General features: G+C 39.8%; 1 protein-coding gene across 1 annotated transcript in view; it reads right to left on the reverse strand.

Moving 5' to 3' along the window:
* Positions 1–15,045, reverse strand: part of RFT1 (RFT1 homolog) — a 48,128-nt gene extending 33,083 nt beyond the window's left edge. Inside the window, exons 1-6 of the mRNA XM_043977440.1 lie at positions 14,896–15,045; positions 10,717–10,802; positions 9,387–9,503; positions 8,256–8,445; positions 7,804–7,905; positions 2,666–2,800 (exon numbers count right to left, since the gene is read on the reverse strand). Coding sequence (XP_043833375.1) covers positions 2,666–2,800; positions 7,804–7,905; positions 8,256–8,445; positions 9,387–9,503; positions 10,717–10,802; positions 14,896–14,994 — 729 coding nt within the window. The 5' untranslated portion in view covers positions 14,995–15,045. The remainder of the gene's footprint in view (positions 1–2,665; positions 2,801–7,803; positions 7,906–8,255; positions 8,446–9,386; positions 9,504–10,716; positions 10,803–14,895) is intronic.
* Positions 15,046–15,579: the final 534 nt, after the last annotated feature.

Here is a 15,579-nt window from a genome sequence, read left to right on the forward strand (position 1 = left end):
AAAAGCATCAAGAACAAGTTTAGCCCCAAAGAAAAGATATGAGAAGACAACAGTGGAGGTCCACAAGTGTGGAACACTGCATATATCATTAGGTTTTCTTGATGTCTTTATTTGTTTTGCTGCTTTTTTTCCTCTTATTTTTAAAAAATTATTTATCATAAAGGATGAGGGGGCGAGGGGGAGAGGGAGACTGTGAGGGATAAAGATGTAGGGCAAAATCCAAACAATATCAAAACAAAAGATAGCCCCCCAAAATCTAGTATTTTTTTTTTTTAGTGAGGCAACTGGGGTTAAGTGACTTGCCCAGGGTCACAGAGCTAGTAAGTGTTAAGTGTCTGAGGCTGGATTTGAACTCAGGTACTCCTGACTCCAGGGCCGGTGCTCTAGCTAGCTGCCCCCTAGTATTTTTTAAGAGAGATGAGAGATTACAAAGTAAATTATGTCCAGGGAGTCCTAACTGAATCTAATTTTGAAAAAACAAGAAAGTCATCTAAAGATACTAACGTCACCACACATTTATTGACTGACTTTACAAGGGCATCCATGAAAGGCAAAAAAAAAAAAAAAAAGTGGGTATTAAAAAAGTGACAAAGTCTTACAAGAGTGGTGTTAGGAACGAAAAAGTACAATATAAGCTGAGATATGTAATAAATGTTAAACACAGGAAAAGAAGCTATTTAAAGCTATGCCAATAGTCAACAGTAAGAACACAGAAGGGATAGGACACCTGCTCAGGGGAAGGGCTGCAAAATGGGAAACTATTCAACTGTTTTGTGCTTCTATTTTTCTCAACCAATGACCTTCAGACCAATAATAGCAGAATAAAACTTGTTAATAAGGAACTGAAACCTAAGAGAAGTAAGGAAATGGTCAGAGAGCACCTAATTCCCTTCATTTTAAGTACATATCACCTGGAGTGAATTAACTATATCCCAAAGTATGGAAAGAATTTGCAAATATGATTGTTGAGCTGCTACTGGAAGACTGAGGGATCATGGCAAACACAAAGATGGACATGCCACTGACAAAGCAGACATTAATTCCAGCAAAGAATATGACAAAATTTTTCAGAATATCCTCGTGGACAAGAGGAAGAAGTGGACTTGATGGTAGCACAGTTAGATGGTTTCTCAAAATTGATTAATGAACCAATACCAACCTGAATAGACTTCTCTAACAAAATGCAACAGGTCTCTGCCCATGACCTCATCCCATTCAACACTTTTATTAATATTATAGATGAATAGACAGGTGGTATACTTATCAAATATACAAATGACAAAAATATGGGAGGGATAGCTAATGGTCTAGATGACAAAACTAGGATTTTAAATGACTTTGACAGATTATAATCATGGGCTGAAGCTGACAAGATGAAATATGATAGGGATAAACATAAGGTCACTGAGACTTCTTTTAAAAAAATATGCACAGGGGGCAGCTAGGTGGCACAGTGGATAAAGCACTGGCCCTGGATTCAGGAGGACCTGAGTTCAAATCTAGCATCAGACACTTGACACTTACTAGCTGTGTGACCTTGGGCAAGTCACTTAACCTTCATTGCTCCCACCAAAAAAAAAATGCACAAATAAAGTCCAAAATGGGGGAGGTGTAGCTAAACAGCAGTTTGTATGAAAAAGATGAAGGGGTTTTAAGGAACTGAAAGCTCAGTGTGAGTCAGCAGTGAGTTACAGCATCCAGAAGAGTGGATGCCACCTTAGGCTTTGCAGAAGGACAGTTTCTACAGTGAAAGAAGCAATAGTCTGGCTTCCCTCTGCTGTGCTGATATCAGATCTGGGGTGTAGTGGTCCACAGTTTAAAAGGAGCATTGAGGAGAAGAGCAAGATAAGGTTGGGACCCAGAACCATGGCACAGGCCACCAAGTTGAAAGGTGCATTCTGGCTGAAGAAGACTGGGAGGGGACTGGGAGGGGCCTGAAAGTGGTCTTCATGGATCTGAAGGACTCTCATATGGGAGAGGGATTGGATTTGTTCCACTCAGACCCAGAGAGAAGAAATAGTATCAAATGGTAGAAATTATAAGAAGGTACTTTTGGGGTCAAATTAATGAAAAGCATGACCAACTGCAACTAATACTGTTTAAACAAACGTGGAATGGGCTGCCTTGGTTGGGGGAGGGGGGCACAATAAGAAGTGTAGACAATTCTCTATCTCTGGAGATCTTCCAGTAAAAACCCCAAGTTGATCTCTTGCTGGGGATAGTATAAAGAGGATTTGTGCTTTGGGGAGTGTTTGGACTAAATGACCTCTAAGGTCCCTTCAAACTCTGGAATTTTATGACTTCTAGCACTGCAATTATTAATAGTTAAGTAAACTATGAGGTAGAGATTTAAACAGAAAAAGAATCTACTTTATTCTCATACATCAATATCTTGAATTCTAAATGTCCCAATTAGGAAGGAATTGTTCTTATTTGACAAATAATCCTAGTAGATACTTTCAGTGCCTCAGTAGAAAAGATAGGCCTATACTTCAATAAAGTAACATTATTTTTATAGTTCTTCCTTTGTCATTCTACCATCAACACAGTCTATGCTGAAGTCAATGTAGGAACAGAGTGAAACCAATTCTAGCTTCCTTCCCTGAAGAATAGAACAAGTGCCTAGAATACAAATGAAGATGACAGGTGAACTTTGGTTATTTACCTCATTTACTGTGGTGCCAGGTAACAGATCTGTCATTCTTGAGATTGGAAGAGACTTCTTGGTTGATTCTTGGGAACTCATTAACTTCATGAATTGAATGGCGTAGCATAACACCAAAATAGTGGTATACAAAAGCTGGAAAAAAGAGAAAAGTGAATTTCATAAACTTAAACAAAATGGTTTTTCAAATTAAAATAAGATCTAGGAACTGCATCTGCTAAATTTAACTTCAAAAATGCCAATCAAGAAATAAAATTGTTATTGTAGGTTCTATGGAATCTTTCATCCAGTGATCATTGATCATACATTTTCATCCAGTTTTATCACTGATAAAATGATCACTTCAAGAACTGCTATACCCCATGCAGATTTCAGAAAAACCTGGAAAGACTTACATGAACAAGACTTACATGCTTAGTGAAGTGAACAGAACCAAGAGAACATTGTACACAGTCACAGCAACACTGTGAAATGATCAACTGTGATAGACTTAGCTCTTCTCAGCAATACAGTGATCCAAGACAATTCCAAAAGACTCACGATGCTTCACATCCAGAAAAAGAACTATGGAGTCTGAATGCAGATCAAAGCATACTATTTTCACTTTGGCTGAGTTTTTGGTTTGTTGGGTTTTTTTTTGGTTTGTTTCTTCTTTCTTATAGTTTTTCCATAGTTCTTCTCTCATAACATGACTAATGAGGAAATATGTCTAACATGATTATACTGTATAATCTATATCAGATTGCTTGCTATCTTGGGGAGGGAGAAAAATTTGCAACTCAAAATCTTACAAAAATGAATGTTGAAAACTATCATTACATATAATTGAAAATAAAATAAAATGAAATACTATTTTTAAAGTTTTTCTCCTTTTTGAATCATAAAAGTATTTTATTATTTTCCAGTTACATGTAAGGATAATTTTCAACATTCATTTTTATAAGGTTTCTAGTTCCACATTTTTCTTCCTCCCTCCCTTCCCTTCCCCCTCCCCAAGACAGAAAGCAATCTGATGCAGGTTACATATGTACAATCACATTAAACATATTTCTGCATTAGTCATGTTGTGAAAGAAGAATCAGAACAAAAGGGAAAAACAAACAAAAAAACTCCAAAAGGTATAAATAGTATGGTTCAATCTGTATCCTGATTCCATAGTTCTTTTTTTCTGGCTGTGGAGAGCATTTTCCATCATGAATCCTTTGGAATTATCTTGGATCATGGTATTGCTGAAAAAAGCCAAGTCTATCACAGTTGATCATCACACAATGTTGTTGATACTATGTACAATGTTCTCCTGGTTCTGCTCATTTCAGTCAGCATCAATTCATGTAAATCTTTCCAGGTTTTTCTGAAATCTGCCTGTTTATCATTTCTTACAGAACAATAATATTCCATTACATTTGTATAGCACAACTTGTTCATCCATTCCCCAATTGATGTGCATCCCCTCGATTTCCAATTCTTTGCCACCACAAAAAGAGCAGCTATAAATATTTTTGTACATGTGGGTCTTTTCCCTTTTTTATGATCTCCTTGGGATATAGACCTAGTAGTGGTATTACTGGGTCAAAGGGTATGAAAAGTGCCTTTGGACATAATTCCAAATTGCTCTCCAGAATGGTTGGATCAGTTCACAACTCCGCTAACAATGCATTACTGTTCCAATTTTTTCACAGCTTCTCCAACATTTATTATTTTCCTTCTTTTTCATATAAGCCAATCTGATAGTCGTGAGGTGGTGCCTCAGAGTTGTTTTAATTTGCATAAAATACTATTTTAAAAAGAAATAAAAGCTATCCAACAGATTAAAAATAAAAAGAATTGCTACACCCAATAGAAAAGAACATGGCCACTGTTCAATAGCACCCAGGAACATTAAAAGGACAGCAGTGAGAAATGTCCCAACTTTCACTTAGCCAAAATGACATGAGTATCTTTAGATAGAAGATAATTTCCAACATTACCACTACTCAAAGTTCCATACAATATAACAGATTAACTAGATTAGTGTTTGGACAGAGTAGCATAGTGACACCACCCAAAAAGTACATTGTGGGCATTCACAATTGCTCTGTCTGTGAGTGCCTGATTATACTGAGGCCTGGGGATTTTCTACCTTTATATGAGTACTTTCCATAAATTCCGGAAATCTGTGGTATTTCTGATTACAAAAAAGACCCCACATGTGCTTCATTTGCAGAGAAGCTGCCAGCCCTCTCCTCTCCTCTCCAGTCCACAGTTGGCAGGATGGGAGGAGGGCTGATAAAAGAGGTCTTTCCTCCCTCCACCCATCCTGGAGACAAAGACCAGCCACAGAGGCCAGCCAGGAGGAACAGGCAGGAGTGTTTGTTCTCAGGCTGGATGAGGGGAGAGAAAGAATGCTTAAGTGCTTGCTTTCCCTTTACCCACTGAGAACAGAACCGAATGGCAGCTCTCAGAATGGGGGCACTATCTCCACCTCTTCCTTTCCAACGGAGACCATCAGTGGCGCCCCTGACACTACAGAGGGAGAAATCCCAGCCAAAAAAAGAGAAAGAAAAAAATCCTCCCCCACAACAGGTTTTTCTGCTTCACCTTCACTTGACAAAGGAACTCCCTCCCAATCGATGCTTAGGAACACAGAAGCTTGAACGTGGGGAAAATATGACATTGAAAAAATTCCTGCCCTTCTACCTTTCTATTATCTTAGAGATAGATGCAGCTTTACTAAAAGCGTCCTAAGTGCTCACAATGGCAGGCAGCCATTTCCCTTGACAAGGCACCACAGAGAAGTGGGCAAAGTCTATGAACACTTGAAATATAATGTATCCTAATTACTGTGTATTTTACTAAACATGTGCCACTAACACTTGGGAACAAGTAAGACAATTGCTTTGAGGAAAGGAAGGAGGTAGGTGAGTGAGAGTGAGGTTATATCACTGTAGGGGGCAGGGGGAAGGTGGTGTAGTTCCACTGTTATACTCTGAAGTATGCTTTCTTCTGGACTTCCAGAGCAACCCGACAGAATCTCTGAAAGGAATTGTAAATGAGGGATAAAGGAAAATCAGGACCCTGAGAAGGCTTCCTGTAAAGCAGTGAACTCCGAATCAGGTCTTATTTAACTGCTTAAGGGCTTGGCATATAGCCTGTGTAAAGACTGAAACAAGCAAGAAGAATACGTGTTCCCTAAAAATAGCTTTATATGCCAGGGTGTGGTCCTGTCCAAGAGAGCTATTCAAGGAACTGCCTCACAAAACTGAAAAACAGAAAATAGGAGCACAGCTTTGCCTTTTCCAATCAAGCATGACCAATGAAACGACCAACAAATATCTATTAATGCCTACTAAGTGCAGGGCCTCAGGGTAAGTACTGAAGCCAATACAAATGGTCTTTGCCCTCAGGTAAGGGTACAAGTTGGACTGTCGGAGCTCATACACATTAAAAAGACAACAAAGTAAATGATAAAGTAACAGATGATAGTTGTCAAATGAGTGAGAAAGACAATCTATGCTACAGCTCAGAAGGCCAGAGCTCACTGAGGGTTGCAATGGTTAAACAGGCTTTGTAGAAAAGGTGGAACTTAAGTGATACCTTGAAGGGTGAAAAGGGTCAGGGAAGACAGTTGCCAGAGGGTCATCTTCTGTGTCCCATATTCACGTCCTTCAAATTCTTTCATATCATCTTTATGTACAATCTTGCATATATATCCTGTAGTCAAAAAAGTATTTTCCCAGGGTTCAGAGGTCAGCTGTCACACCTTAAATGGTCAAAAACTCCTCATTCTGGACTACTGATTTTCCATTTTCAAAACTGGGAACTCTTCAATTATCAAATTTATTAAACTTAGTTTTGTAATTTTGCAATTTTCTATTTCTTTTTCTTTTTTTTTTTTTTTAGTGAGACAATTGGGGTTAAGTGACTTGCCCAGGGTCACACAGCTAGTAAGTGTTAAGTGTCTGAGGCCAGATTTGAACTCAGCTACTCCTGACTCCAGGGCTGGTGCTCTATCCACTGTGCCACCTAGCTGCCCCTCTATTTCTCTTTTTTTTTTTTTTTTTAGTGAGGCAACTGGGGTTAAGTGACTTGCCAAGGGCCACACAGCTAGTAAGTGTTAAGTGTCTGAGGCCGGATTTGAACTCAGGTACTCCTGACTCCAGGGCCGGTGCTCTATCCACTGCTCCACCTAGCTGCCCCCCCTCTATTTCTCTTAAGCATGAATTATAAAGCCAAGATACAAGGGGTATTTTTTTAAAAAACACAACATCATTTTAGCTCACAGTTACCAAACTTCTGTAGACCCAGTAGCATGGTGCCTTGTACAAAGTGCTTAATGAATAATTTCTGAATTAAACCCAACACTTTGCCATTTTATCAATAAAAATAGATAAAATTGAAATAATTATTCAAAATGTTAAAATTAAAAGTCTTCCCATGTACTGGTCAAAAACTTTCCAGATGTTTGTGGGATAAGCAAGAGAGTTTAAGATTTAAAATTAATAAAATCAGAATGCACACCAAGGGAAAAAAATTTACCGTAATGGTACATAAATTTAGAAAAATCTTAGGTTATCTTATTAAAAGACTTCTTGGAAAAAGTTCTACCTAATTCACAAGAAATTGTCCAAAACCCCAAGAAAGCAACATAAATTCAATCTGATTTTTTCCCTCTTCACCAGCCTTGCTGTTTTCAAAGGAGAAACCCACCACAAAAGATCAGTCTGGTACAGATTTTCCCAAGACAATCTAGAAGTATTTTGCATGAAGGCATATTCTTGCTTGTTTCAGCTCTTGCACAGGCTAGATGCCAATTGATTAAGTGCTTAAATAAGATGATTCTGAGTTCACTGCTTTGCAGGAAGTCATCTCAGGGTCCCAATTTCCCTTTCTCCCCCATTTAAAAATACTAAACAGGCCAGGCTTGCAGAACACACCAGGTTATCAGGAAACACCTGGAATCTCTGTGCTCCCATTAGCATAGAGGTGACAACCAAAGATGAAATAGTAATAAAACTAACAGTCTAACATTGCTGAGAGTCTTCTTTTCTGAGATTCTTGGGACACAGACTATTTATTTAAGTCAACTAAAAAAAATGACATGAAAAAAGAATTTTTTTTAATGGCTATTATATAAAAAACTAAAAAGCTATGAACTTTACCTGGGCCAAAGAAAAGATGTAAAGTCCCCAATGAGGCAACCACACGACCAAAACAGCTGTCAAAACACACTTGAGGATTATTGACAGACTTTCAGCAATCACCTGCAAAGGCATTTTTAAAAGATTAACTTGAGCCTAAAACTAAAAAGGACTGCTAGAAAAATCCAAAACACCCACACAAAGTTCTTATATGCTTATTTACAAGATTGTTTTGCTTAGTAAACCCATTCTTTGTCAATTGTAATAGTAAAAATCAATGTTGGCCCAGCCCTCTTCTAAGACATCAAATGAGTAGAATCCAACTTAATGAGCTTTTCCTGCACTATACTGATACTTTCTTTCCTGACTTCACTTAAGGACAGAACTAGGAAAGTCCCTCTTTCCCCAAAATAAGCTTTTCTCTTCTTTTTTTTGCATCTTGTTCATACAGTCACAGAAGGCCATGTACTAACCTTAAACCTGACCAACATATGTGTTTGTGCTAAGACCCAGAAAGGTTCTCCTAAGAGTTCAACCATTGCAGAGAGACCAAACGCTGCCACTCCGACTCCATAACTTGGGACTACATTAGGATCGGGCACTTCAAGGATCTGGAACCAGACCCAACCCAGGAACAAGGACCAAAACAAACCCAAGGGGACTCTAAAAGAAAATTTAAAAATTGCATTAAGGAAATTCAGTATTATCATAAATGTATAACAAAAAAAGATTTAAATCAATATAACCCATATAGGAAATTCAGCTATATCAACTAATTACAGAAGCTTCCCAAGATATGTTTGAAAATTAGAAATAGTGGGAAAATTTTGGTCCTGCGACCTTCAAGCCATTAACTAAAAATACATGGAGTAGTTCCTTCATTCCAAAAGCACCAAGAATCCAAGCTACAGTGCTCTTTTTAAAATGCTTTCTAAATTACTCAACTGTGACTAAGCAGTTAACAGGTTTTGGGAGAACATAGCCGCCCACTAGCTCTACAGAGAATCACCAAAATGAGGCAAAGTTATGGAAATGCAGCATTTGAAAACTACCTAAATCGCCATCTGCCTCCCTCCCAAGGATCTGTCTACATGAAAGCCATTAACTTTCTCAGTTAAAGTAATGAGCTTGTGGATCTCTGAGAAACTTCTATGAGGCTGAGAACTGAAAACAAGTAGATCCACAAAAGCGAAGAGAGATGCAATAGGGTTCTTAAAAGACGGAAAGCACCAAGACTAAGTATTTATTAACAACCGATTGTATATTGGCAAGAAAATGAAAAAGAGAAAAAAAATCCAAAAAGGTTTAGGTATACCAAAGGGCAATTATGGGGTATGTGGAAATAGCAGAAAGCGTTATTAGTAACAACATCCTAGGAACCCCAAAACATACAGTGCATTAAAGCAATCAAAGACGCTCCTTCACGGGACATTTGGCAGGTTTCTCTTCTTGCCACAACCTGATGCTCTGTGAAGCCACATATGAAAACTAAATTCAGAAATAAGCCGGTTTTAATTAGGCAGGAGTTACTATTTAATCAGCCTTCCCAAACAAGCAGATACTTCTTTTGATTAAGCTCTTTTCTCTACCAAATCCCAACTTACGTTAGCCATAAGAGGTTGATTGTTTGGCTCCAATTTCGATTTGTGCTCCCACTCAGACATGCCCTTCGGAATGCCTCTCTGGCTAAGAAGGTGACAGTTGAGTAAAGTAACATTAACCTAAAGAAGAAAATGGGGGGGGGGGGGAGGGGGCAGCATGGTCATACTTGTTTCTTCATAATAATAATTCCTAGGACTTTGTCAGTATTATGAAAAAAAAAAAAGATTTTGTTACAACTGGTAAAGTGTAGAAGAAAAGACAGTTGTCATCACCAGAATTTGCCCAGAGGGCACATCCAGGTGTGCACTGAGACAAAGTATATCAATAAGAGTTTTGTGCACACCTATATAGACCATGGTCGGCTTTAAGACTCAAGGGAAGTGCAAGGCCATTTAACGGCCTATAGACCTCATGGTTGTGGGAAAAGATGTCTTTGAGTATCAAGAGGTAAAGGACACCACCACCTCAGCTCTCTGGTTACTAGTGCTAGTCAAAATAGTGGGCCATTGGTTCTCCCATCAACAGGAGTATACCTGACACTTTGGTTAGTAGAGAGACTATAGAATCAGAGGCACACTCTGGACAGGTATTCAAACTATGGACCAGATTGAGACTAGTACAATTCAATTTAATGCTAAGCCTTTACTGAGTTTAAGACTGAACTAAAACAATTTGTCTACATGTAAAAGTATCTTTGGTTTCCTTTCCCCAATAGAGGGAGGGGGTGGCACAAGCTAGGATGGAAGAAGACCAGTTCTCTTCAGAAGTATCCTTTCTTTTAGTAAACCAAGGGAAAGTCATGTCACAGTAACAGAAGTGGAGACAGAGCCACACTAAAGACTATTTTATTCCAATTGTTCCTCAATTACTCATTATATTTATCTAAAAAAGGTGAAGGACTAGCTACTTTGCCCTATGATTAAACAAATCACTATCATTTTCCCACTGCAGAAACCACTCCTTGTGGAATATGTTCCGCTGATGTGAGATGGCCATGTTTATCCTGAATCATCCTGCTCCCCTCCACAAATCCTCGATGGGGCTCTGAGAGCAGACAAAACAGGACAGAGGGCAGGGAAAACAATCCCTGTGTCCATTCAAACTAAAATCAATTATTTTTCTCAGCTACTCCACAGTCATGGGTTTTCCTTATCACAACAGTAAAATAAACAAACAAACAAAAACCACAAACACACCACCACAACACAAGAATTAACAAAGAGAGGCACATGTACCCCTCCTGACATAAGATGACAGACTATTAGAAGGTCTAAGGAAAAACACAACTGGAGATATTGGGTATGGACAATGCTAAAGTATGTCTCTATTTACCTTACATTTACTATCCCAATTATTTCCTTTGAAAGAAATCGAAGTGTAAATGCATTCAAACCAAAAGTAATGAAACGAAACAACACCTACAAAAGAAAGAAATATCAGAATAGAATCGTAATAATATTGAAATTGCTGTCATATGACCAAAGATACATTCTCACTAAAAGCATGTAAATAATATAAGATGGATTTACATACTATTACAACTGGATTTTGATTTTCTTCTTAAACATCCCTGTGAGGAGGTATGAAAAGGTACCCTGGAAAGTATTTTATAGTATTCTCAATTTACAGCAAAGGCCATCATAGGTTTACATCATCAAAGGTTATTTTCAGGTAAAAAAAGGAAGGCAAGGAAGAGAAACCTAGTTTTGGAACCATACTGATATTACCTCTCACTGAAAAGCTGTATTCTGTTTACAAGTATAATAATACATACGATACTTGAGATACAATAGGGCTCAGTCAACTCAGTACAGGAAATAAAGATATCACTGGGTTGATGTTGCTACAATTTCATTTAATGAGCCTGAAGGACTTATTAAATATGTTTTTATGTTTTTTTTATTAAATATGCTTGTTTTTACTTCAAACTGCCCATTTATAAAAATAGGGATTTGGAATGTCTTAACCTTTCTATCTAGTACTTGACATTGATTCATTCCATTCTTTTTTTTTTCTTGGTTTTTTTGGTGAGGCAATTGGGGTTAAGTGACTTGCCCATGGTCACACAGCTAGTAAGTGTTAAGAGTCTGAGGCCGGATTTGAACTCAGGTACTCCTGAATCCAGGGCTGGTGCTCTGTCCACTGTGCCACCTAGCTGCCCCCAATTCATTCCATTCTTAAGGTGAAATAAATCAAATACTTTGAAAACCTTGGGCAAAAGGTATGACAATTAAGGCAAAGTAATATAACATTGTTGCTTAAAAGCCTTTAATGAAACGTAGGTGTCTGAGGATAGCAGAAAAAGCATTGGGAAAGACAGCATGTCATAGCAGATAGAGGGCTGATTCCAGAACCAGGAAGACTTGAATTCAATTCCTAAATAACACACAAATCACAAAGTCTGGTTAAATCACAAGTCTGGCTAAATAAATAAATAGACAAACAAGCAGATGAATGAATGAATGAATGAATGAATGAATGAATGAATGAATGAATGAATGAATGAATGAATGAATAAATGAATGAGTTGGGCTAAGGGTAATAACTTTTTCACTCTTTCCTCTTCAACAAATCACTTACCTTTGTGCCTCAATTCTCCTATTTGTAAAATAGGCCAAATAACTGCCCTGATTCCTCAATTGGGTTCTTATTCAGGATCATTAAATACCAGATGTGAAAGCAATTTGAAAACGTTAAAAACACTATATAAATGAAAAGTATTACTATCTTCCCCCTTTCTCCCCTTCCCCTGGAAGCACTAGTAAGTGCTCAGTAAATACTTGTAGAATTGTAGGTTTAAATATAAAGCTATCACCAACATTTCCATAGGTGAAGTTGAGAAATGATACAAGATTGGATGAGGGCATTTTAAGAACGTTAAATATTGTGATTACTGTAAAATCATCCACCTATATTCTATCCCCAAAGTCATATAAGATTTTCATGGAAATACAAAGTTTTGAGAAACACAATAGCTAAATAACTTGTAGATACAAAGAAAGCAAGCGATACAATTGTATAACTTTCTAGATATATTTCCACCTGTTAGAAGGGAAACAGAAGCCTTCAACCTAACACTGCTCAGTGTGTCCTTGTACCATCTTGATACTTAGTGTCTTTTCTTCAGAGAGCTTTTGTATCTCTTTTTCCATTTGGCTTTTCAAGCTGTTGACTTTTTTCTCACGACTCTCCTGCATTGCTCTCATTTCTCTTTCCATTTTTTCCTCCACCTCTCTAAATCTTCCTTCTATCTCTCCTACTTTCTCTTCAAAGTCCCTTTTGAGCACTTCCATGGCCTGAGACCAATTCATATTTTTCTTGGAAGTTTTGGATGTTGGAGCTTTGACTTTGTTATTATATTCTTCTGAGGGTGTGTTCTGGTCTACTTGCCCCCCCAAAAGCTTTCTATAGTCCACTGCTTTCTTTGCCAACTCATCTCAACCCAGAAGCAGATGTCTGATTGAAATCTGATCCTCTATGGTAGGAAGCTTGGCGTACCTGTGCCCCTCCCCACTGGGCTGCCACCAGTAGAGTCAGTCCATTGGATCAGAACCCGGGCACTTTGCCCAACTCCAGCAAGAGACCTAAGCCACTTCACCCTGGCCAACAGCCGAACCCCCTCACCAGTCCGCAAGATGAGCCTGAAGAAGCTGCCGGCGCCGAAGACTCTGAGGCTCTGGAAGTGTTGTTTGTCCCAGGCTGGGTCTGGACTTCGCGCCAAGCTCCTCTCTCCATCTGTGGACTGAGTTTCAGAAGAAGCTGCTGCCACAGTTGAGTCCCAAGGCTTGGTTCTCTGGGGCTGGGGCCGGGTCCGCTCAGCATGCTTCACTCTCACCCTGGTACAACCGACCTTTCCTGCTGACCCTCTAAGCTGTCTTTGGCTGGAAAATCATTTCACCCTGTTCTTTTTTGAGTTCTGCTGCTCCAACAATTGTCCTATAGCATTATATGAAGGTATTTGGAGGGGTTTTTTTTTAATACTTAGTGTCTTTTAAATACTTATCTTGTACCTTTCAATATAAGAAACAAACAATAATCAAATGTTTATTAAACAACTCTTGGCACAAAACACTGCACAGGGTGCTCTACAAAAAACAACTTGTATGTTAAGGTTGATAAAGATAAAATGTAAACACACATTAATAGAGAAATGGAATGTGAAGGGAAGGAAACAAAGGTAACTTAGTGTAGCTGAACAAGAACTATATCTAGTCAGAGAACCTTGGGGGCAAAATAAACCTCAGGACTCATTTTTTGAAGGGGGTGAGACAAGATGATTTTTAAGGTCCTGTATGGTTCTAAAACCTATGATTTAAAAAAAACAATAAATACAACGAACATGTTTTTTACAGTTCTTTATGGGTTTTGAGATAGTAGGATGGTTCAACTTGTGTTTTTCACTTACAATCTTTTTTCCATCTGATTGGATTGACAATTTAAAAACCTCACATAAACCTTTATGTATCTATGGTGTTTATTTTTTAAATCCATGGTCCCATTTGATTTTCACAACCGTTTTATGAGGGTGGCAAGGCAGAGTGGTTTAAAGTTTTTGTAAAAGAAACTTAAAGAGGGGCGGCTAGGTGGCACAGTGGATAAAGCACTGACTCTAGATTCAGGAGGACCTGAGTTCAAATCCAGCCTCAGACACTTGACACTTCCTAGCTGTGTGACCCTGGGCAAGTCATTGACCCCTCATAAAAAAAAAGTCACTTAAAGAATCCAGCAAGTCTAAGCTTCCTTATCAGTTTAAAAGGAGAAAAATGCTTTGCAGTAAAAACCTTCCAAGGTTCTTCTGGGATCAAATGAGAAATATTTGATACATAAAGTGCTTAAAGGACTATATCAATATTCAATTCTTATTACTCCCATTTTCAGACGGGAGAAGACCAGAGACCTGGATCTGCCCCTTGACTTGCTGCCAGTGGCAAGTCCCTTTCTTTCTCTGAGTAATTGAGGACTGGACAATAGGATTTCTAAAATTTCTTCAAGCTCAGATATTCTGAGAGATAATAACTAATTATAATAGCTAATATTTAGAGAGCACTTACTATGTGCCAAGCACTGTGCTAAGCTATTTACCATTATTATCTTATTTGCTCCTTAGAACAACCTTGGGAGGTAGGTGCTATTATTATCCCCATTTTACAGATGAGGAAACAAAGGCAAGCAGAGTGTGAAGTGACTTGCGCAGAGTCACAAAGCTAGTATGTGTCTGAGGTAGGATTTGAACTAGATCTTCCTGCCTCTGAGTCTGGAGCTTGCACCACCAGCTGCATGGTGAAGAGCACTGAGGCCCCAAATGGGGATGGGGCTTGTTCCACGAATGGAACCCATGGGTCCCAAGCTCCAGCTTCAAAGCGTGTCCCTCCCTCCCTCCCAGCCAAAATAAACAAGGGAAGGCAGAGACAGGCCGCAGGGCCCTTGGGCCGCTCCCGGGGATGTCCCAGGCCCGGCCCGGCAGGGGTGCGGTGCGGAAGCGCTGAGCTGTCCTGGGGCGGCGCGCGATACCTGCAGCAGGAGCCCCGAGGAAGCGAGCCGGGCGGCCTGGCCCAGCACCTCTGACCCAGTCCGGGGCTCCGGGGCTCCCGGCAACTCCGGGCCGCGCATCGCCTCCGCGTCCCCACGCCGGCAGTTACCAGGAAACGCCGTGCACCGCCCGCGCACCGCCCTTCCTCCGTCGCGCGGAGATGACGTCACTCAGCGGTCGGCCCGCTGATTGGTGAGGACGGCTAAGGAGGATGGGTCTCAGAGATACTCAAAGCGCCTGCGCGGGGTTTCTTCGTGAAGGTGGTGGTAGGGGTCATTCCATCCACCTGCTTAACAAACGAGGAAATAGAGGCCCAAAGAATTCCCAAGATCACATAGACAATGAGTTTAGAGCTGGGGTATGAACCCAGGCCCTCCGGTTCCAAATCCAGCCCTCTTCAGTCCTCACTCCGCTGCCAGTCCGGGAGTCCTGCCTGGCAGAGAGGGCAGGGCAGGCAGCCAGAAACCAGAGAGGGTGATGATGTGTGTAGGGCCGGGGTTAGCAGCTGGACCTGTGATTTCAGTGATGTCGGGCGCTCCCAGAGGAGGAAATGACCTCTCCCAATGCGGGCACTTTTCTGCGCAATCTAAGAGAGTTACTTAGAAGAGGGCTTCCCAGAGGGGTCCGAGGACCTCTAGCGTCCCCTTAGACACTTGGCAAGGGCT

This window comes from Dromiciops gliroides, chromosome 1 (genome assembly GCF_019393635.1).
Source record: "Dromiciops gliroides isolate mDroGli1 chromosome 1, mDroGli1.pri, whole genome shotgun sequence".
NCBI classification, from domain to species: Eukaryota; Metazoa; Chordata; class Mammalia; order Microbiotheria; family Microbiotheriidae; genus Dromiciops; species Dromiciops gliroides.